A 22,543-nucleotide genomic window follows, 5' to 3' on the forward strand; every position below is an offset into this window, starting at 1 on the left:
GCTAATTAAATATATACACAGAGAGATTTTCACACATACAAATGTACACACAGAGTACATATTTAAATGTTTGTTAATGATAGAATGGAAAATTATTCTCAGTATTTGTAGGAGGCTAACATAACTTCACTTTGTTTTATATTAAATGTTTGGAGCAATAACGCAGTGTGAAAAGAGTTCTATAAAAATGTTCAATTGTTTTAAACATTACTAAATTTACATGAAATCCCCAAATGGTGCTGCCATCTCAAACACATGAGATGAGGCAGCTTGAACACTCAGATCTTGATGTTCAGACTGTAACTGGTACACTTGCCCTGTGGAACTTCATGCAGTTGTGAGCCAAAGTTATGATGTGTCTATACTGTGATAAAACAGTTTTGCAACTACATAAAGAGTTAAACAAAACCAGTATCGCTATTCTGCCACACACACAAATCCTTAGGAGAGTAGGGTTTCTAGAATTCAAAGACTAGAAACAGCTAACAAAATCTACAGGTTAATTTTTGTTTAACTAATGCATTATCATTTAATATTTGAGTGGATTTTGATTTTTGTATGATTGCACACTCCCATAAAGCACATTGTCACACATAAAGCACACACTCATGTTGCTATTGTCACTGAAGTTTCATCTGGTGCAGAGGCAACTCTTATTCAGAAAAGGAAGTAGTAAGTTATGCTGTGAAAAGATATGTATGAATTTCTTAAAATGTTTGTGGACTCAAAAATAGTGATATCTAGGTTTTTAAATATAGTTTTCTACCTTTAAAACTTACAGAAATTACAAGTGATATGATCAATTTGGTATTTGTTAATTTGTGCTTCCATTAAGAAAAACACAATCACCATAATAGTACAAGGATCAGAACAAGAGGTCAAGAAGAGCTTTAGTTCTTGTTTCTGGTTCATATTTAATTTGTAAGTCATTGATATAGTAAAGCTATCTGGAAAAATAAATTAATTTGTCATTATTATTCTAAATTACAAAAATGAAATAATTTTGTGAATTTTAATAAATACATTAATCAAAGTAAATTGAAGTTTTCTTTCAATATGAGTTCTAGTTCATTTTTATATTAGGTTGGTATGTAAGTATTTTCAACACAGAACCAAAAGTGTTTTTCTTCTAAACAAATATTGGAGTGGATCTTGTTATGAGCCATTCATTATTTATCCATCCTGCTTCCTCCTGCATAAATGATGTGCACAATAAATATTTTGCAGTTTCTTTTTAAAATATTTAAATAAAGTTTTTGTTTTAATTGATTAAATGTGCTTTTTGATGGATTCAGACATATATTTAACACATTTTGCTTATTCTCTTCTTTTACTACAGTATTTGAAGTAATATTAATACAGGAAATCCAACCACTTCAATATACAGAGAATAAGTTTTTATGGAGTATTTAGTTATTGAGGGAAAAATCAATATTGTACCCTATCACTGCCTTCACTACCCTGAAGGTTCAGGGAGCATCATGGAAGAAGGGACAGGAATATAGTAAAATAAAAGCACTGTGGAACATCAAAGGAAACACTGTGCTCTGGACATGACAATACCTCTGTGCTCTCATGAACTCCAAGAATTTATAGCTGTTCACATAATTTTATGATAGGATTAGCTCAAGACAGTGAACATTTCAATATGGAGGACTTGGGGAGTTATTTGTAATTGACAGCTGATGGAGAAGACAGAGTCCACTTTTTTAAGATCGTGGTATTTTAGTTGATTGACCATGACCTAGGTGGTCGCTTCACACCCACAGTTATATAGTCAGCATAAGTTGCACTCAATAGGTTATGAAAAAATTGATACATAAGAGGAAGTGAAATAGAGACATGAATTAAGAGGATGGGGTAGATCTACAAGAAGCTAGAAAGATTGGTTGGTGTCATATATGATCAAAACACATTGTATCCATGTGTGGTATTCTTAGTAATTAATAAATGTAAGATTTAAAGTTTATAATAATAACATTTAAAACATAAAAAGAAATGTATTTATCTAATTCTATCCTAGGGCTGTATCAATCACTAGATATCCAAAAAAAAAAAAAGAGCAAGCAAATAAATGAAATACAACCTCTCTAATATTGGGGTTCTTTTTCTTGGTCATCCATTTTTTATAAATATTTTAAATCCCATGGAAAGTGTATGCAGCTCATTCCCTCTTATGGACTTCTTGTGGGTCTTATAAGACACCAGACACAATTCACCACGTGCACAATAGAATACAGCTGATCTTAAAAGTATACATTTATCTTTTTGATCTTTCTCAATGTCTTTTTTGCATAACTTATGGAAATGTCAATGAAAACTATCAAACTAGAAAGTAATTTATGAAAGTCATATGGTGATAGCTTGCATTACATTTCAATCAAGAATTATGGCGACTCAAGACATGTTTCATCTCTGTCCAGTTCAGTTCTTCTGGGACTTACTGGAAGTCCTGTGGCCATCTGAAAGGTCATGCCTAATGTACGCCAACAGAGACTGTGGTTGGGAATAAACTGTACTCCAGTGATGGTGTGGCTGTCTTTAAACAGAAGACCAATGCAGATAACTTTATTTGCAGTAAAAGTTGTAGAAATGTAAATGTGGTATCAACTGACCAATGGAAAAAGCATTCTGCTAAATTCTTGAGGTGTGTAAAAAATTATTATTAGTGAAGAGATGTCATAAAACATTTTGGAAATGTTTTTCATTTTCTACAATTTTTCTCCAACTTCTTTAATTTTGTTTGTCTCTCAAAGTCTCAATTCTTGGCCTGAGCTAGTTTCAATCTCAGAATCCTGCTTAGGCCTCTGAAGCTCTGGGATCCCAGGCATGTGCCACCATACCCAGCCTCATACTTCATAATAATGTTACATTCATTTATTACTGTGCTGCTCTCTTCAGGAATAGTCAGTGTTATTAAAAAAAAGAACTAGGGTTATTCCAAAATTCACTAAAACACAAACCATTGTGAACAATATCAAAGGAAGTAGGTTTACCACAAAAAGGGCACAAATGTAGAATTAGAAATTTAAGAGCAAAATTTCAATTTCAAATAAACTTACATTTTACTATTTATTCAATGGAATAGTTCATAATTTCTTACAAATACACCCATAGATAATCTTAGGCAAACCAAATTCAGTTTAAGGAATATTGACTAGTAAAGCAAAGGCTGGGCATTATGTCTGTAAACTCAACACTTGGAGGTAGAGTCAGGGAACTGCAACTATAGGTCAACCTGGTCTACAGTGTGAGTTCTTGGCCAGTCATTATGACTTTAGGAAACTCCACAAAAAACAAAGAAACAGACAAACAAACAAACAAAAATTCCAACCAGATCAAAACAATAACTAAACTGATGAAATAATAGGCAATTCCTTAAAATTCTTATTAATCATTTTCTGAATACTGAAATGAAAGAAGTCCAGAAGCATAAAGTTACAGAGTAATATGCTGCCGTATGATATTATTATTCTCTCATATTGTAGAGGTCCATCTTACCTCTAGAACCAGTTGCTGGAGAGATGGAGATGCTACTGGATACAGAGTGGAGTTGCCCCGGATGGGACTATGGATGCTAACGTAAGCCACAGCATTTTTCTGTAGTATCTTCGCAAAATCCTGAAATAAAAAAGTATCAAAATTTCTAGCATTGTTGCAATTAGAGTAACACTTTCTACTTTATTAGGATAAGAAATATTTTGATGCTAAAATATGATATTTATCAGAAACATGCTATAAGGTTAATCCTTCCTCTATATGTAAATTTCTTCTGCAATCTTGATTTATACTCTATTAAACAGAATTGAACAGCTGTTAAAGTAGTACTTATATTAAGTAATCATTTTAACAAGAAAGGTTTGGGGGGGTTAGAATAACATTGGGTTCAATTACAGAACACAAATTGGGAATTTTCTTCAAAGACAGTGCCTAATACTAGTCATTCCATTAGAGAACAAAACTGGGCAGCTCAACTAGTTGGTGCTGACAGACTTCCACATGAAGAAGTCAGTTAATTGTGGTCAGATAAACTCTTATTTTGAGAGAAATTGGACAAATTCAAAGAGTGAACCTGAGAATATGGCCGTATAAAAACCCTATGAATGCTTAATGTACTAATGGCATGGGAAAATTCAGTGCCATGGTTTTTCTTTAATGACCCCTTGTTCTGGAGTACTGAGGACTACTAACACCACATTGTGAGAGAAAGAAAATAGGGCCTTATATCCTTGGCTTACCTCTGTTTAATGTTGGAAATTAATCTACAAACTTGTAGGAGATTAGTAATTATTTAAAAGTAATACATCTTTTAAATGAACATGAATAATTTATAAAAAAACGAGTAATTTCACAAATCATGTTAAAAATGTCCATGATTATTTAAGGACTATGAAAATTATTTTAACACATGTGCACATAGGCACTTTCTCTATCAGATAATGTGTTTTCCATGAGCCCTGCAGAAGATAGTCAGTCCTATATACTTACTTGAAGAAGATATTCTGAAAGAAGTTACATGTTAAAGTAAGTTGTCCATGGTAGAAAAGATCTAAACTTTGATATCCTTAATCTAAAATTTGTAGTATTTCCAGAGGGGCATGTGAAAAAATTCTTATAGAGGGAATGGTGCTTTAAAGAATCCTGTTTTAGAAAATGGAATAATTTCCCTCAATGATCAGTATCAGTACTAAGTTTATCCCTTATTTCTTGCATGGGCTACAAATACCATCTACAGTGTTATTGAGTGACATCATCTAATCTTGTTAATGTCAACTGGGCTTCAGGGGTTCCTATAGAAGTAAATTACAAAACTGTTCTGCTGCAAGCGACCTGCCTGGTGAACTCAGGACACACAGAGGCAAAATTCCTCTAGGACCGGGCACTTCCGAGATTTAGCAGGGGGTAGTACCAAACCAGTGGATCCCAGCCCGCAGCAGCTCTCTGCTCCCAAACCAGTGGGAGAGAGACCTCACTGCCTGGTCAGGTGGGCACTCCTGAGGCTGCAGAGCGGAAGAGACTACCAACACTGCCCACCCCTGATCACATCTCTGGCCCAAGAGGAAACTGTATATGGCCTCTGGGTCCCCATAGAGGAGGGACACCACCAGAACCTGAAGGGAACCACCAGATAAGCAGTTCTCTCACCCAAATCCCATGGGAGGGAGAGCTAAACCTTCAGAGAGGCAGACACGCCTGGGAAACCAGAAGAGACTGCACTCTGCACACATCTCTGACATCAGAGGAAAACACCAAACGCCATCGAAACCCTGGTGCACGGAAACTCCAGGAAAGGGCGGCGCAGATCTTCCTGGTTGCTGCCGCCTCGGAGAGCTCATAGGCAGCACCCCACGAGCAAACTTGAGCCTCGGAACCACAGGTAAGACCAACTTTTCTGCTTCAAGTGACCTGCCTGGTGAACTCAAGACACAGGCCCACAGGAACAGCTGAAGATATGTAGATAGGAAAAACTACACACACGAAAGCAGAACACTCTGTCCCCATAACTGGCTGAAAGAAAACAGGAAAACAGGTCTACAGCACTCCTGACACACAGGCTTATAGGACAGTCTAGCCACTGTCAGAAATAGCAGAACAAAGTAACACTAGAGATAATCTGAGGGCGAGAGGCAAGCACAGGAACCCAAGCAACAGAAACCAAGACTACATGGCATCACCGGAGCCCAATTCTCCCACCAAAGCAAAAACGGAATATCCAAACACACCAGAAAAGCAAGACCTAGTTTCAAAATCATATTTGATCATGATGCTGAAGGACTTCAAGAAAGATGTGAAAGAAAGAACTCCCTTAGAGAACAAGTAGAAGCCTACAGAGAGGAATTGCAAAAATCCCTGAAAGAATTCCAGGAAATCATAAATAAATAAGTAGAAGCCCATAGAGAGGAGTCACAAAAATCCCTGAAAGAATTCCAGGAAAACCCAATCAAACAGTTGAAGGAATTAAAAATGGAAATAGAAGCAAAGAAGAAAGAGCACATGGAAACAACCCAGGATATAGAAAACCAAAAGAAGAGACAAGGAGCTGTAGATACTAGCTTCACCAACAGAATACAAGAGATGGAAGAGAGAATCTCAGGAGCAGAAGATTCCATAGAAATCATTGACTCAACTGTCAAAGATAGTGTAAAGCGGAAAAAGGTACTGGTCCAAAACATACAGGAAATCCAGGACACAATGAGAAGATCAAGCCTAAGGATAATAGGTATAGATGAGAGTAAAGATTCCCAGCTCAAAGGACCAGTAAATATCTTCAACAAAATCATAGAAGAAAACTTCCCTTACTTAAAAAAGAGATACCAATCGCAAAAATCCATGAAAGAATTCCAGGAAAACACAATCAAACAGTTGAAGGAATTAAAAATGGAAATAGAAGCAATCAAGAAAGAACACATGGAAACAACCATGGACATAGAAAATCAAAAGAAAAGACAAGGAGCTGTAGATACAAGCTTCACCAACAGAATTCAAGAGATGGAAGAGAGAATCTCGGGAGCAGAAGATTCCATAGAAATCATTGACTCAACTGTCAAAGATAATGTAAAGCGGAAAAAGCTACTGGTCCAAAACATACAGGAAATCCAGGACTCAATGAGAAGATCAAACCTAAGGATAATAGGTATAGAAGAGAGTGAAGACTCCCAGCTCAAAGGACCAGTAAATATCTTCAACAAAATCATAGAAGAAAACTTCCCTAAACTAAAGAAAGAGATGTCCATAAACATACAAGAAGCCTGCAGAACTCCAAATAGATTGGACCAGAAAAGAAACACCTCCCGTCACATAATTGTCAAAACACCAAACGCACAAAATAAAGAAAGAATATTAAAAGCAGTAAGGGAAAAAGGTCAAGTAACATATAAAGGCAGACCTATCAGAATCACACCAGACTTTTCGCCAGAAACTATGAAGGCCAGAAGATCCTGGACAGATGTCATACAGACCCTAAGAGAACACAAATGCCAGCCCAGGTTACTGTATTCTGCAAAACTCTCAATTAACATAGATGGAGAAACCAAGATATTCCATGACAAAACCAAATTTACACAATATCTTTCTACAAATCCAGCACTACAAAGGATAATAAAGGGTAAAGCCCAACATAAGGAGGCAAGCTATACCCTAGAAGCAAGAAACTAATCATCTTGGCAACAAAACAAAGAGAATGAAAGCACACAATCATAACCTCACTTCCAAATATGAATATAACGGGAAGCAATAATCACTATTCCTTAATATCTCTCAATATCAATGGCCTCATCTCCCCAATAAAAAGACATAGATTAACAAACTGGATACGCAACGAGGACCCTGCATTCTGCTGCCTACAGGAAACACACCTCAGAGACAAAGACAGACATTACCTCAGAGTGAAAGGCTGGAAAACAATTTTCCAAGCAAATGGTCAGAAGAAGCAAGCTGGAGTAGTCATTCTAATATCAAATAAAATCAATTTTCAACTAAAAGTCATCAAAAAAGATAAGGAAGGACACTTCATATTCATCAAAGGAAAAATCCACCAAGATGAAGTCTCAATCCTAAATATCTATGCCCCAAATACAAGGGCACCTACATATGTAAAAGAAACCTTACTAAAGCTCAAAACACACATTGCACCTCACACAATAATAGTGGGAGATTTCAACACCCCACTCTCATCAATGGACAGATCATGGAAACAGAAATTAAACAGAGATGTAGACAGACTAAGAGAAGTCATGAGCCAAATGGACTTAACGGATATTTATAGAACATTCTATCCTAAAGCAAAAGGATATACCTTCTTCTCAGCTCCTCATGGTACTTTCTCCAAAATTGACCATATAATTGGTCAAAAAACGGGCCTCAACAGGTACAGAAAGATAGAAATAATCCCATGCGTGCTATCGGACCACCACGGCCTAAAACTGGTCTTCAATAACGATAAGGGAAGAATGCCCACATATACGTGGAAATTGAACAATGCTCTACTCAATGATAACCTGGTCAAGGAAGAAATAAAGAAAGAAATTAAAAACTTTTTAGAATTTAATGAAAATGAAGGTACAACATACCCAAACTTATGGGACACAATGAAAGCTGTGCTAAGAGGAAAACTCATAGCGCTGAGTGCCTGCAGAAAGAAACAGGAAAGAGCATATGTCAGCAGCTTGACAGCACACCTAAAAGCTCTAGAACAAAAAGAAGCAAATACACCCAGGAGGAGTAGAAGGCAGGAAATAATCAAACTCAGAGCTGAAATCAACCAAGTAGAAACAAAAAGGACCATAGAAAGAATCAACAGAACCAAAAGTTGGTTCTTTGAGAAAATCAACAAGATAGATAAACCCTTAGCCAGACTAACGAGAGGACACAGAGAGTGCGTCCAAATTAACAAAATCAGAAATGAAAAGGGAGACATAACTACAGATTCAGAGGAAATTCAAAAAATCATCAGATCTTACTATAAAAACCTATATTCAACAAAATTTGAAAATCTTCAGGAAATGGACAATTTCCTAGACAGATACCAGGTATCGAAGTTAAATCAGGAACAGATAAACCAGTTAAACAACCCCATAACTCCTAAGGAAATAGAAGCAGTCATTAAAGGTCTCCCAACCAAAAAGAGCCCAGGTCCAGACGGGTTTAGTGCAGAATTCTATCAAACCTTCATAGAAGACCTTATACCAATATTATCCAAACTATTCCACAAAATTGAAACAGATGGAGCCCTACCGAATTCCTTCTATGAAGCCACAATTACTCTTATACCTAAACCACACAAAGACCCAACAAAGAAAGAGAACTTCAGACCAATTTCCCTTATGAATATCGACGCAAAAATACTCAATAAAATTCTGGCAAACCGAATTCAAGAGCACATCAAAACAATCATCCACCATGATCAAGTAGGCTTCATCCCAGGCATGCAGGGATGGTTTAATATAAGGAAAACCATCAACGTGATCCATCATATAAACAAACTGAAAGAACAGAACCACATGATCATTTCATTAGATGCTGAGAAAGCATTTGACAAAATTCAACACCCCTTCATGATAAAAGTCCTGGAAAGAATAGGTATTCAAGGCCCATACCTAAACGTAGTAAAAGCCATATACAGCAAACCAGTTGCTAACATTAAACTAAATGGAGAGAAACTTGAAGCAATCCCACTAAAATCAGGGACTAGACAAGGCTGCCCACTCTCTCCCTACTTATTCAATATAGTTCTTGAAGTTCTAGCCAGAGCAATCAGACAACAAAAGGAGATCAAGGGGATACAGATCGGAAAAGAAGAGGTCAAAATATCACTATTTGCAGACGACATGATAGTATATTTAAGTGATCCCAAAAGTTCCACCAGAGAACTACTAAAGCTGATAAACAACTTCAGCAAAGTGGCTGGGTATAAAATTAACTCAAATAAATCAGTTGCCTTCCTCTATACAAAAGAGAAACAAGCCGAGAAAGAAATTAGGGAAACGACACCCTTCATAATAGACCCAAATAATATAAAGTACCTCGGTGTGACTTTAACCAAGCAAGTAAAAGATCTGTACAATAAGAACTTCAAGACACTGAGGAAAGAAATTGAAGAAGACCTCAGAAGATGGAAAGATCTCCCATGCTCATGGATTGGCAGGATTAATATAGTAAAAATGGCCATTTTACCAAAAGCAATCTACAGATTCAATGCAATCCCCATCAAAATACCAATCCAATTCTTCAAAGAGTTAGACAGAACAATTTGCAAATTCATCTGGAATAACAAAAAACCCAGGATAGCTAAAGCTATCCTCAACAATAAAAGGACTTCAGGGGGAATCACTATCCCTGAACTCAAGCAGTATTACAGAGCAATAGTGATAAAAACTGCATGGTATTGGTACAGAGACAGACAGATAGACCAATGGAATAGAATTGAAGACCCAGAAATGAACCCACACACCTATGGTCACTTGATTTTTGACAAAGGAGCCAAAACCATCCAATGGAAAAAAGATAGCATTTTCAGCAAATGGTGCTGGTTCAACTGGAGGGCAACATGTAGAAGAATGCAGATCGATCCATGCTTATCACCCTGTACAAAGCTTAAGTCCAAGTGGATCAAGGACCTCCACATCAAACCAGACACACTCAAACTAATAGAAGAAAAACTAGGGAAGCATCTGGAACACATGGGCACTGGAAAAAAATTCCTGAACAAAACACCAATGGCTTATGCTCTAAGATCAAGAATCGACAAATGGGATCTCATAAAACTGCAAAGCTTCTGTAAGGCAAAGGACACTGTGGTTAGGACAAAACGGCAACCAACAGATTGGGAAAAGATCTTAACCAATCCTATAACAGATAGAGGCCTTATATCCAAAATATACAAAGAACTCAAGAAGTTAGACCGCAGGGAAACAAATAACCCTATTAAAAAATGGGGTTCAGAGCTAAACAAAGAATTCACAGCTGAGGAATGCCGAATGGCTGAGAAACACCTAAAGAAATGTTCAACATCTTTAGTCATAAGGGAAATGCAAATCAAAACAACCCTGAGATTTCACCTCACACCAGTGAGAATGGCTAAGATCAAAAACTCAGGCGACAGCAGATGCTGGCGAGGATGTGGAGAAAGAGGAACACTCCTCCATTGTTGGTGGGATTGCAGACTGGTAAAACCATTCTGGAAATCAGTCTGGAGGTTCCTCAGAAAATTGGACATTGAACTGCCTGAGGATCCAGCCATACCTCTCTTGGGCATATACCCAAAAGATGCCTCAACATATAAAAGAGACACGTGCTCCACTATGTTCATCGCAGCCTTATTTATAATAGCCAGAAACTGGAAAGAACCCAGATGCCCTTCAACAGAGGAATGGATACAGAAAATGTGGTACATCTACACAATGGAATATTACTCAGCTATCAAAAACAACGAGTTTATGAAATTCGTAGGCAAATGGTTGGAACTGGAAAATATCATCCTGAGTGAGCTAACCCACTCACAGAAAGACATACATGGTATGCACTCATTGATAAGTGGCTATTAGCCCAAATGCTTGAATTACCCTAGATTCCTAGAACAAAGGAAACTCAAGATGGATGATCAAAATGTGAATGCTTCACTCCTTCTTTAAATGAGGAAAAAGAATACCCTTGGCAGGGAAGGGAGAGGCAAAGATTAAAACAGAGACTGAAGGAACACCCATTCAGAGCCTGCCCCACAGGTGGCCCATACATATACAGCCACCCAATTAGACAAGATGGATGAAGCAAAGAAGTGCAGACCGACAGGAGCCGGATGTAGATCGCTCCTGAGAGACACAGCCAGAATACAGCAAATACAGAGGCGAATGCCAGCAGCAAACCACTGAACTGAGAATAGGTCCCCCGTTGAAGGAATCAGAGAAAGAACTGGAAGAGCTTGAAGGTGCTCGAGACCCCAAAAGTACAACAATGTCAAGCAACCAGAGCTTCCAGGGACTAAGCCACTACCTAAAGACTATACATGGACTGACCCTGGACTCTGTCCCCATAGGTAGCAATGAATATCCTAGTAAGAGCACCAGTGGAAGGGGAAGCCCTGGGTCCTGCTAAGACTGAACCCCCAGTGAACTAGACTATGCGGGGAGGGTGGCAATGGGGGGAGGTTTGGGAGGGGAACACCCATAAGGAAGGGGAGGGGGGAGGGTGATGTTTGTCCGGAAACGGGGAAAGGGAATAACACTTGAAATGTATATAAGAAATACTCAAGTTAATAAAAAAAAAAAAAGAAAAAAAAAGAAAAAAAATAAAAACACATTTCCATGGAAAAAAAAAAAAAGAGAATAGGACCCCCGTTGAAGGAATCAGAGAAAGAACTGGAAGAGCTTGAAGGGGCTCGAGACCCCATATGTACAACAATGCCAAGCAACTAGAGCTTCCAGGGACTAAGCCACTACCTAAAGACTATACATGGACTGACCCTGGACTCTGACCTCATAGGTAGCAATGAATATCCTAGTAAGAGCACCAGTGGAAGGGGAAGCCCTGGGTCCTGCTAAGACTGAACCCCCAGTGAACTAGATTGTTGGGGGGAGGGCGACAAGGGGGGGAGGATGGGGAGGGGAACACCCATAACGAAGGGGAGGGAGGAGGGGGATGTTTGCCCAGAAACCAGGAAAGGGAATAACACTGGAAATGTATATAAGAAATACTCAAGTTAATTAAAAAAAAATGAGCAGCACTTCAATAGTAGGGTTGGGAGAAAACATTCTACTTGTTTGTTTTGTTTGTTTGTTTGTTTATGGAGGCTCTGCATTGAGAGTGATGGGTAAGGACAGAAAACTAGATGTCTTCTCCCAGGTGCTTCTCTTTACTCCTCAGAGAGAAAAGGTGTACAAGGATGTTTCGGGAAGGGAAGGAACAGAGCTGACCTTTTACTTCGGCTGTAACTGGTTTTCTCATGGGGCACGTGAACTGGTCCAGCCATCTCACCACACCAGGCCCTGCCCTGTTTTTTTTTTTTGTTTGTTTGTTTTTTGTTTTTGTTTTTGTTTTGTTTTTGTTTTTGTTGTTGTTGTTTTAATCTTTTTTAATCTTTTTTTTTTACACTCCAGATTTTATTCCCCTTCTTCTTCACCCTCCACGTGTTCTACATCCTAAACCTCCTCCCTGTCCCCTGTCTCCACAAGGATGTCCCCAGACCCCCTCTCATCCTTCACCCCACCAGCCCTCTAAACTTCCTGGGGCCTCCAGTCTCTGGAGGGTCAGGTGCATCTTCTCTGACTGAACCCAGACCAGGGAGTCCTCTGCTGTATATGGGTTGGGGCCTCATCTCAGCTGGTGCATGCTGCCTGGTTGGTGATTGGGTGTCTGAGAGATCGCAGGGGTCCAGGTTAATTGAGACTGCTGGTCCTCCTGCAGGGTTGCCCTCCTTTTCAGCTTCCTTCAGCTTTTCCCTAATTCAACCATCAATTCTGCTATGCCTTCCTCGCCATAATGGACTGGGATCTCTATACAAAGGGACAGAACAAACTTTCTCTCCCGTAAGACATTCCTATGGGGTATTTTGTGTCAGAGATACAAAAATGGCAAAAATCCCCTGCCACCAATACTATCTTAAAGTTTATACTGAATCCCGGCATGGCACACATCCACTGAATGACCTCATACATCTGAGCTCCAGAGAGCTTCAGCGCCTCCATCGAGAATAGCTATGGTAATTTTGACCTCATAGAGAATTAGAGATAATCTGTGTATAATTTATTGCCTAGGAACCTGAGCTCACTTAATAATAGATACCATCATTGTGATTAGTGATATTTACTGATTATACGTGCCATATAGATACATGACAAACCAACCAACAAAATAAACATGAAGCTATACTTGTGTTTTTAAATTAAAAAAAAAAAAAGAGATACCGACAGGCATACAAGAAGCCTACAGAACTCCAAATAGATTGGACCAGAAAAGAAACACCTCCCGTCACATAATAATCAAAACACCAAACGCACAAAATAAAGAAAGAATATTAAAAGCAGTAAGGGAAAAAGGTCAAGTAACATATAAAGGCACACCTACCAGAATCACACCAGACTTTTCGGGAGAGACTATGAAAGCCAGAAGATCCTGGACAGATGTCATACATACCCCAAGAGAACACAAATGCCAGCCCAGGTTACTGTATCCTGCAAAACTCTCAATTAACATAGATGGAGAAACCAAGATATTCCATGACAAAACCAAATTTACACAATATCTTTCTACAAATCCAGCACTACAAAGGATAATAAACAGTAAAGCCCAACATAAGGAGGCAAGCTATACCCTAGAAGAAGCAAGAAACTAATCGTCTTGGCAACAAAACAAAGAGAAGAAAAGCACACAAACATAGCCTCATATCTAAATATGAATATAACAGGAAGCAATAATCACTATTCCTTAATATCTCTCAACATCAATGGCCTCAACTCCCCAATAAAAAGACATAGATTAGCAAACTGGATACACAACGAGTACCCTGCATTCTGCTTCCCACAGGAAACACACCTCAGAGACAAAGACAGACACTACCTCAGAGTGAAAGGCTGGAAAACAACTTTCCAAGCAAATGGTCAGAAGAAGCAAGCTGGAGTAGCCATTCTAATATCAAATAAAATCAATTTTCAACTAAGATTCATCAAAAAAGACAAGGAAGGACACTTCATATTCATCAAAGGAAAAAACCACCAAGATGAACTCTCAATCCTAAATATCTATGCCCTAAATACAAGGGCACCTACATACGTAAAAGAAACCTTACTAAAGCTCCAAACATACATTGCACCTCACACAATAATAGTAGGAGATTTCAACACCCCACTCTCATCAATGGACAGATCATGGAAACAGAAATTAAACAAAGACATAGGCAGACTAAGAGAAGGCATGAGCCAAATGGACTTAACAAATATCCTATCCTAACATTAGAACATTCTATCCTAAAGCAAAAGGATATAACTTCTTCTCAGCTCCTCATGGTACTTTCTCCAAAATTGACCATATAATTGGTCAAAAAACGGGCCTCAACAGGTACAGAAAGATAGAAATAATCCCATGCATGCTATTAGAACACCACGGCCTAAAACTGGTTTTCAATAATAAGGGAAGAATGCCCACATATATGTGGAAATTGAACAATGCTCTACTCAATGATAACCTGGTCAAGGAAGAAATAAAGAAAGAAATTAAAGACTTTTTAGAATTTAATGAAAATTGTGTTGAGGATTTAGCTCAGCGGAAGAGCACTTGCCTAGCGAGCACAAGGCCCTGAGTTCGGTCCCCAGCCCGGAAAAAAACAAAAAAAGAAGAAGAAGAATTTAATGAAAATGAAGGTACAACATACCCAAACTTATGGGACACAATGTAAGCTGTGCTAAGATGAAAACTCATAGCACTGAGAGCCTGCAGAAAAAAACAGGAAAGAGCATATGTCAGCAGCTTGACAGCACACCTAAAAGCTCTAGAACAAAAAGAAGCAAATACACCCAGGAGGAGTAGAAGGCAGGAAATAATCAAACTCAGAGCTGAAATCAACCAAGTAGAAACAAAAAGGACCATAGAAAGAATCAACAGAACCAAAGTTTGGTTCTTTGAGAAAATCAACAAGATAGATAAACCCTTAGCCAGACTAATGAGAGGACACAGAGAGTGTGTCCAAATTAACAAAATCAGAAATGAAAAGGGAGACATAACTACAGATTCAGAGGAAATTCAAAAAATCATCATATCTTACAATAAAAGCCTATATTCAACAAAACTTGAAAATCTGCAGGAAATGGACAATTTCCTAGACAGATACCAGGTACCGAAGTTAAACCAGGAACAGTTAACCAGTTAAACAACCCCATAACTCCTAAGGAAATAGAAGCAGTCATTAAAGGTCTCCCAACCAAAAAGAGCCCAGGTTCAGACGGGTTTAGTGCAGAATTCTATCAGACCTTCATAGAAGACCTCATATCAATATTATCCAAACTATTCCACAAATGGAGCACTACTGAATTCCTTCTATGACGCCACAATTACTCTCATACCTAAACCACACAAAGACCCAACAAAGAAAGAGAACTTCAGACCAATTTCCTTTATGAATATAGACGCAAAAATACTCAGTAAAATTCTGGCAAACCGAATCCATCAAAACAATCATCCACCATGATCAAGTAGGCTTCATCCCAGGCATGCAGGGATGGTTTAATATACGGAAAACAATCAACGTGATCCATTATATAAACAAACTGAAAGAACAGAACCACATGATCATTTCATTAGATGCTGAGAAAGCATTTGACAAAATTCAACACCCCTTCATGATAAAAGTCCTGGAAAGAATAAGAATTCAAGGCCCATACCTAAACATAGTAAAAGCCATATACAGCAAACCAGTTGCTAACATTAAACTAAATGGAGAGAAACTTGAAGCAATCCCACTAAAATCAGGGACTAGACAAGGCTGCCCACTCTTTCCCTACTTATTCAATATATTTCTTGAAGTTCTAGCCAGAGCAATCAGACAACAAAAGGAGGTCAAGGGGATACAGTTTGGAAAAGAAGAAGTCAAAATATCTCTATTTGCAGATGATATGATAGTATATTTAAGTGATCCCAAAAGTTCCACCAGAGAACTACTAAAGCTGATAAACAACTTCAGCAAAGTGGCTGGGTATAAAATTAACTCAAATAAATCAGTAGCCTTCCTCTACACAAAAGAGAAATAAGCCGAGAAAGAAATTAGGGAAACGACACCCTTTATAATAGATCCAAATAATATAAAGTACCTCAGTGTGACTTTAACCAAGCAAGTAAAAGATCTGTACAATAAGAACTTCAAGACACTGAGGAAAGAAATTGAAGAAGACCTCAGAAGATGGAAAGATCTCCCATGCTCATGGATTGGCAGGATTAATATAGTAAAAATGGCCATTTTACCAAAAGCAATCTACAGATTCAATGCAATCCCCATCAAAATACCAATCCAATTCTTCAAAGAGTTAGACAGAACAATTTGCAAATTCATCTGGAATAACAAAAAACCCAGGATAGCTAAAGCTATCCTCAACAATAAAAGGACTTCAGGGGGAATCACTATCCCTGAACTCAAGCAGTATTACAGAGCAATAGTGATAAAAACTGCATGGTATTGGTACAGAGACAGACAGATAGACCAATGGAATAGAATTGAAGACCCAGAAATGAACCCACACACCTATGGTCACTTGATTTTTGACAAAGGAGCCAAAACCATCCAATGGAAAAAAGATAGCATTTTCAGCAAATGGTGCTGGTTCAACTGGAGGGCAACATGTAGAAGAATGCAGATTGATCCATGCTTATCACCCTGTACAAAGCTTAAGTCCAAGTGGATCAAGGACCTCCACATCAAACCAGACACACTCAAACTAATAGAAGAAAAACTAGGGAAGCATCTGGAACACATGGGCACTGGAAAAAATTTCCTGAACAAAACACCAATGGCTTATGCTCTAAGATCAAGAATCGACAAATGGGATCTCATAAAACTGCAAAGCTTCTGTAAGGCAAAGGACATTGTGGTTAGGACAAAACGGCAACCAACAGATTGGGAAAAGATCTTTACCAATCCTACAACAGATAGAGGCCTTATATCCAAAATATACAAAGAACTCAAGAAGTTAGACCGCAGGGAAACAAATAACCCTATTAAAAAATGGGGTTCAGAGCTAAACAAAGAATTCACAGCTGAGGAATGCCGAATGGCTGAGAAACACCTAAAGAAATGTTCAACATCTTTAGTCATAAGGGAAATGCAAATCAAAACAACCCTGAGATTTCACCTCACACCAGTGAGAATGGCTAAGATCAAAAACTCAGGTGACAGCAGATGCTGGCGAGGATGCGGAGAAAGAGGAACACTCCTCCATTGTTGGTGGGATTGCAGACTGGTACAACCATTCTGGAAATCAGTCTGGAGGTTCCTCAGAAAATTGGACATTGAACTGCCTGAGGATCCAGCTATACCTCTCTTGGGCATATACCCAAAAGATGCCCCAACATATAAAAAAGACACGTGCTCCACTATGTTCATCGCAGCCTTAATCATAATAGCCAGAAGCTGGAAAGAACCCAGATGCCCTTCAACAGAGGAATGGATACAGAAAATGTGGTACATCTACACAATGGAATATTACTCAGCTATCAAAAACAATGACTTTATGAAATTCATAGGCAAATGGTTGGAACTGGAATATATCATCCTGAGTTAGGTAACCCAATCACAGAAAAACACACATGGTATGCACTCATTGATAAGTGGCTATTAGCCCAAATGCTTGAATTACCCTAGATGCCTAGAACAAATGAAACTCAAGACGGATGATCAAAATGTGAATGCTTCAATCCTTCTTTAAAAGGGGAATAAGAATACCCTTGGCAGGGAATAGAGAGGCAAAGATTAAAACAGAGACTGAAGGAACACCCATTCAGAGCCTGCCCCACATGTGGCCCATACATATCCAGCCACCCAATTAGACAAGATGGATGAAGCAAAGTAGTGCAGGCCGACAGGAGCCGGATGTAGATCGCTCCTGAGAGACACAACCAGAATACACAAATACAGAGGCGAATGCCAGCAGCAAACCACTGAACTGAGAATAGGACCCCCGTCGAAGGAATCAGAGAAAGAACTGGAAGAGCTCGAAGTGGCTCGAGACCCCTTATGTACAACAATGCCAAGCAACCAGAGATTCCAGGGAATAAGCCACTATGTAAAGACTATACCTGGACTGACCCTGGACTCTGACCTCATAGGTAGCAATGAATATCCTAATAAGAGCACCAGTGGATGGGGAAGCCCTGGGTCCTTCTAAGAATGAACCCCCAGCAAACTAGATTGTTGGGGGGAGGGTGCCAATGGGGGGAGGATGGGGAGGGGAACACCCGTAAAGAAGGGGAGGAGGAGGGATTAGGGGGATGTTTGCCCGGAAACGGGAAAGGGAATAACACTCGAAATGTATATAAGAAATACTCAAGTTAATAAAAAAATAAATAAATTAAAAAAGAAGTAAATTATAGAAAGCAAGAAGGAATATGAACAAAGCTTTCTGTGCTCACTTCCACTTGAGTTGAATATGAAAGAAAGTGTTTCATTCTCAGAAGAGCGATTGGATAACAGTAATCAGAACAAGCAACTGAAGGTTTAAACTTCTCTTCAAATGGTTGTTGATGAAATGTTTTCATGGGATACAGTAATGCAATCTACTATATGGAAAATTAGATAAATTTTTATCAGCCGATGGTGACTTCTCAATATCGTAGGATACTTTATTTTTACTTATTTTTTGATCCAGTTACTCATCTAAGAGGTCAGAAGACAACTAAATGTATATGTTCATTCAGATTTATATATACTAACACATTTTAGGGATCTACATATATAGAATTAGAATTATATCATATTTGTCTCTCTATTGTTCACTCTACCTCTCGCAGGTAACTTTACTCCAAGCCTTCCCTTGACTTTCATCCACCTTAAGTTGATAGCCTACTTTTCTTTGATTATGACTGATATATATTTGAACAAATACATAAAGTCTGTTGAGCCTATATTTAGTTTGTGTGTATACAAGTAAGTTTTCTGGACCATTATACTGTAACAGTTTTATGTTTAATCTCTGTGGAGAAATTACAGAGTTATCAAAAGAAACAATGTATTTATAAAATAATTAAAATTAATTTATATTTTATGAGGCACAAAATATTTGTGTAATTTTCACAAATTGTTCCCATGTATATAAATCCATATTTATTTAATTTTCAGCCTGTGAGAACTGACAACTAAATGCTTTGAAGGATTTTTTTTTTTTACAATATACTTCTCTAGGAATTTGAGTTTAAGCTGTTTAACTCAGGAAACAATGTAAGAGAAACCTATTCTTTGAATGTGGTTTATTCACCTTCATTAATTAAACAATACTATGAATTGATCATGAAAGTTGTACACATAATGGTGACTCTTTAAAAATATTATTTAAAATATATCCTTAATATTTAGTAAAAAATTAAACTACTATTTCACTACCTTGTAATTATTTAAAACAATGCACATTTACTAGCATACTCAAACCATTTTTAAACAGTTGAACTTATTTTGAATTTATGAAATAAATTTTAAAACTTTGTTTCTGGGTCACTCTTTTTTCATCCAGGAATTTAAAAATGTTCTTAAAGGAATGGAATTTCTTGACTTGAAGTATACTCCTTGAAACAGAATGTACCACCACTCACTTACATTTATCCTCACCTGCAGCTTGTGAGTCTTGTTGAACAATATTTTCAGCTTCAAGACTATTTATCTATTAAAAAGTACATAGGGTCTTTCTTTTTCTTTTAAGATTAAATTCATGTGTGTGAGTGTTTATATGAATGTACATACACCATGAACACACATTTTGCCCTCTAAGGTCACAGGATGGCATCAGATCCGCAGGAAATCACATAGCAGATAGTTATGGTCTGCCATGTTAGTACTGGGGACAAACCCAGTCCTCTCAAAGTAACGTGTTCTCTTAAGCACTGAAAGAACTTTCTGACTCTACTAATTTTTCTATGCCATATTGACGTTTTCCGTAATATCTATAGGCATTTTATCTTCTTGAGGATGTAAGAAAGAACTATGACCATACATTCCCTTTATTCATATTTCTCTCATAAAAAATTATGCTTTCTTCACAAAGATAGTGAACAGATCGTGTTCCATTCAAAACTACATAGACCTTTTGTCTACATGTTTGCTTTTCAGTTCTTTCCAAATAATCAAAAAATAATGTAAAATATGCAAGCGTTTTACAATGCTAACAATCCTGTTAGTACAACCATAGTTACCACGGTCACATTACACTAGAATATTGTATCTTCCTAACATAGAGCTATACCAAGGTATAGCTTCAATTCAAATATTGCAACTGCTACCTGTCTATATCTCAATGTTGGATTAAGTTCTTCATGGGAGGTAGGTAGGAAGTCAGGAAAGGTAGGGTAGAGTGATCTGATGGAGTAGAAGCAAGAAAGGTAGGATGATAATCAATATTTATATGAAATTTCTTTTTTTTTTCACATTCTCATGTCTTTGAATTTTTTTTTATTAACTTGAGTATTTCTTATATACATTTCGAGTGTTATTCCCTTTCCCGGTTTCCGGGCAGACATCCCCCTCCCCCCTCCCCTTCCTTATGGGTGTTCCCCTCCCAACCCTCCCCCCATTGCCGCCCTCCCCCCATAGACTAGTTCACTGGGGTGGTAATGAGTACTTAATATTGTTTGATAACACAGAAATCTGTATTTATGTGTGTAATATTATTTCTTTTTTTCTGCCATATTATCCACTAAGGAAAACTATGACAAAGTAAACATTATTGCAATTAGTACATAAGTATGTAGCTCTGATACCAATGGAATTACATTGGTTTTTGAGCCCTTTTGAAAAGTTCCTTATATTCTTTGCTTTCAATAATATTCGACTATAATATATGAAATGTGAAATAGTGAGGACTGCAGGAAAGAAAAGAAGTACAATTAACGAATTTATTTCACCTCTCCCCATTCATAGGAGCCAATTTTGCCCCAGGGCGTTCCTCCCCATGAGCAGAAAACAACAGTACGCTCTGGTCTCCAGCCTTTCTTCACTCTTAACATCAAAGCTTCAATAAATGCTGTGATTACTGCAGTACTGCTGGCCCATTCTTGTCCATTATAACTGTGTCCAGCATGGTGGTTGCTGCCAACTATAATATACCGGTCTGGAAATAGAATGAAATAAGAGCCATTAAAACAAAATGTAAAGCTCGGCAATAAATTTAATGACATTTACATAATCCTATTGCACAAGTAAGCAACAATTAAGCCAAATTGTTCTAATAATTAATACCACTTTGGCATTTTCCACCCCCTGCCTTGATTCATACATCTGGGTATATCAATGCAGAAGCAGCTGCTAAACCAATTATGAATCCAAAGCTTAGATTCATATTACTGTCTTCTGCAACATGAATATTAATTAATGAAGTATACAAATATACCACAAAGAAATTCTTATCTAGCATTTTTCAGCACCATAGTGGGAAGTACACAGCAAGCAGTGGCTGTGTGCTTAGTGAACACCAATGAGCTATTACTACATCTGTAAAGGAAGTGACTTAAAAATTGTGTATGTTAAAAGTGTATAGACTTTCTTTAAAAAATAGGTATTTAGGGATATATTTTTAGTTTCAATTTATGCTTCTGACCCCTCTCCATTCTCTGAAAGAAAATAAGATTCAACAGCACCAAGCCAGGGTTACTGATAATTTAACTTTTCACGTAATTTATTTCATGTGGCCATACACAGTTCATTAGATGCTCCTGTAGAAAACTTGCTATGATTCATGGATATGGTCCTTTTGCAATTTTTCACTAGCTAGTCTCATCATAAAAATAGGATCAAAATATAGCTCCAGAGATTTCTCTTGTCTTTTTGTCCCAGTGGTTGTTATTCACAACAACAGGGACCGAGGTCATTTTAATTGATTAAACAACCCTTTGAATTTATTTAAAGAGCAGTCTCATCTTTACTTTATTATGAGATATCCCATGTAACTCTATAGCAGGGAACAGCATGATGGGACAATGGGTGTAGGCACCTACTGTCAAATCTGATGACTTTAGTTTGATTCTAAGTCCCACATGACATCTGAAAATTGTTCTCTGATTTCCATATCTGAGGATTGACACACCTTCCCTTATTATATACACAGGAAAAGTATCCAACATAAAGCAAGTCATACATCTACATGGAATAAAAGAAGTGTCCCTTGACTACATGGGAAGGAAGCAGGCTATAAAAATTATAATGGTATAGAATCATTAAAAATTTCAGTATTGAACTGGAACCGCCAATGATACAATCTTCTAACACTTTCTTAAGATATATGTGATGGGATATAAAGCTGTATGCAAAATTACATTGGTATATATTCAAACACTTAATTCTTGGGCATTTATTTACCCATATATCAGA

At 37.7% G+C, this 22,543-nt stretch overlaps 1 protein-coding gene across 2 annotated transcripts in view; it reads right to left on the reverse strand.

Annotated features, from left to right (window-relative positions):
- The window catches only part of Naaladl2 (N-acetylated alpha-linked acidic dipeptidase-like 2), a 1,374,648-nt gene that overhangs the window by 386,574 nt on the left and 965,531 nt on the right, over positions 1-22,543 (reverse strand). For both annotated transcript variants that reach the window (XM_087630578.1, NM_001447432.1), the window contains 2 exon segments: positions 21,082-21,287; positions 3,502-3,621 (listed from right to left, as the gene is read on the reverse strand). In XM_087630578.1, the coding sequence (XP_087486704.1) occupies positions 3,502-3,621; positions 21,082-21,287 (326 nt within the window).

The sequence above is a fragment of the Rattus norvegicus genome, chromosome 2, assembly GCF_021556685.1.
Source record: "Rattus norvegicus strain SHRSP/BbbUtx chromosome 2, alternate assembly SHRSP_T2T, whole genome shotgun sequence".
NCBI classification, from domain to species: domain Eukaryota; kingdom Metazoa; phylum Chordata; class Mammalia; order Rodentia; family Muridae; genus Rattus; species Rattus norvegicus.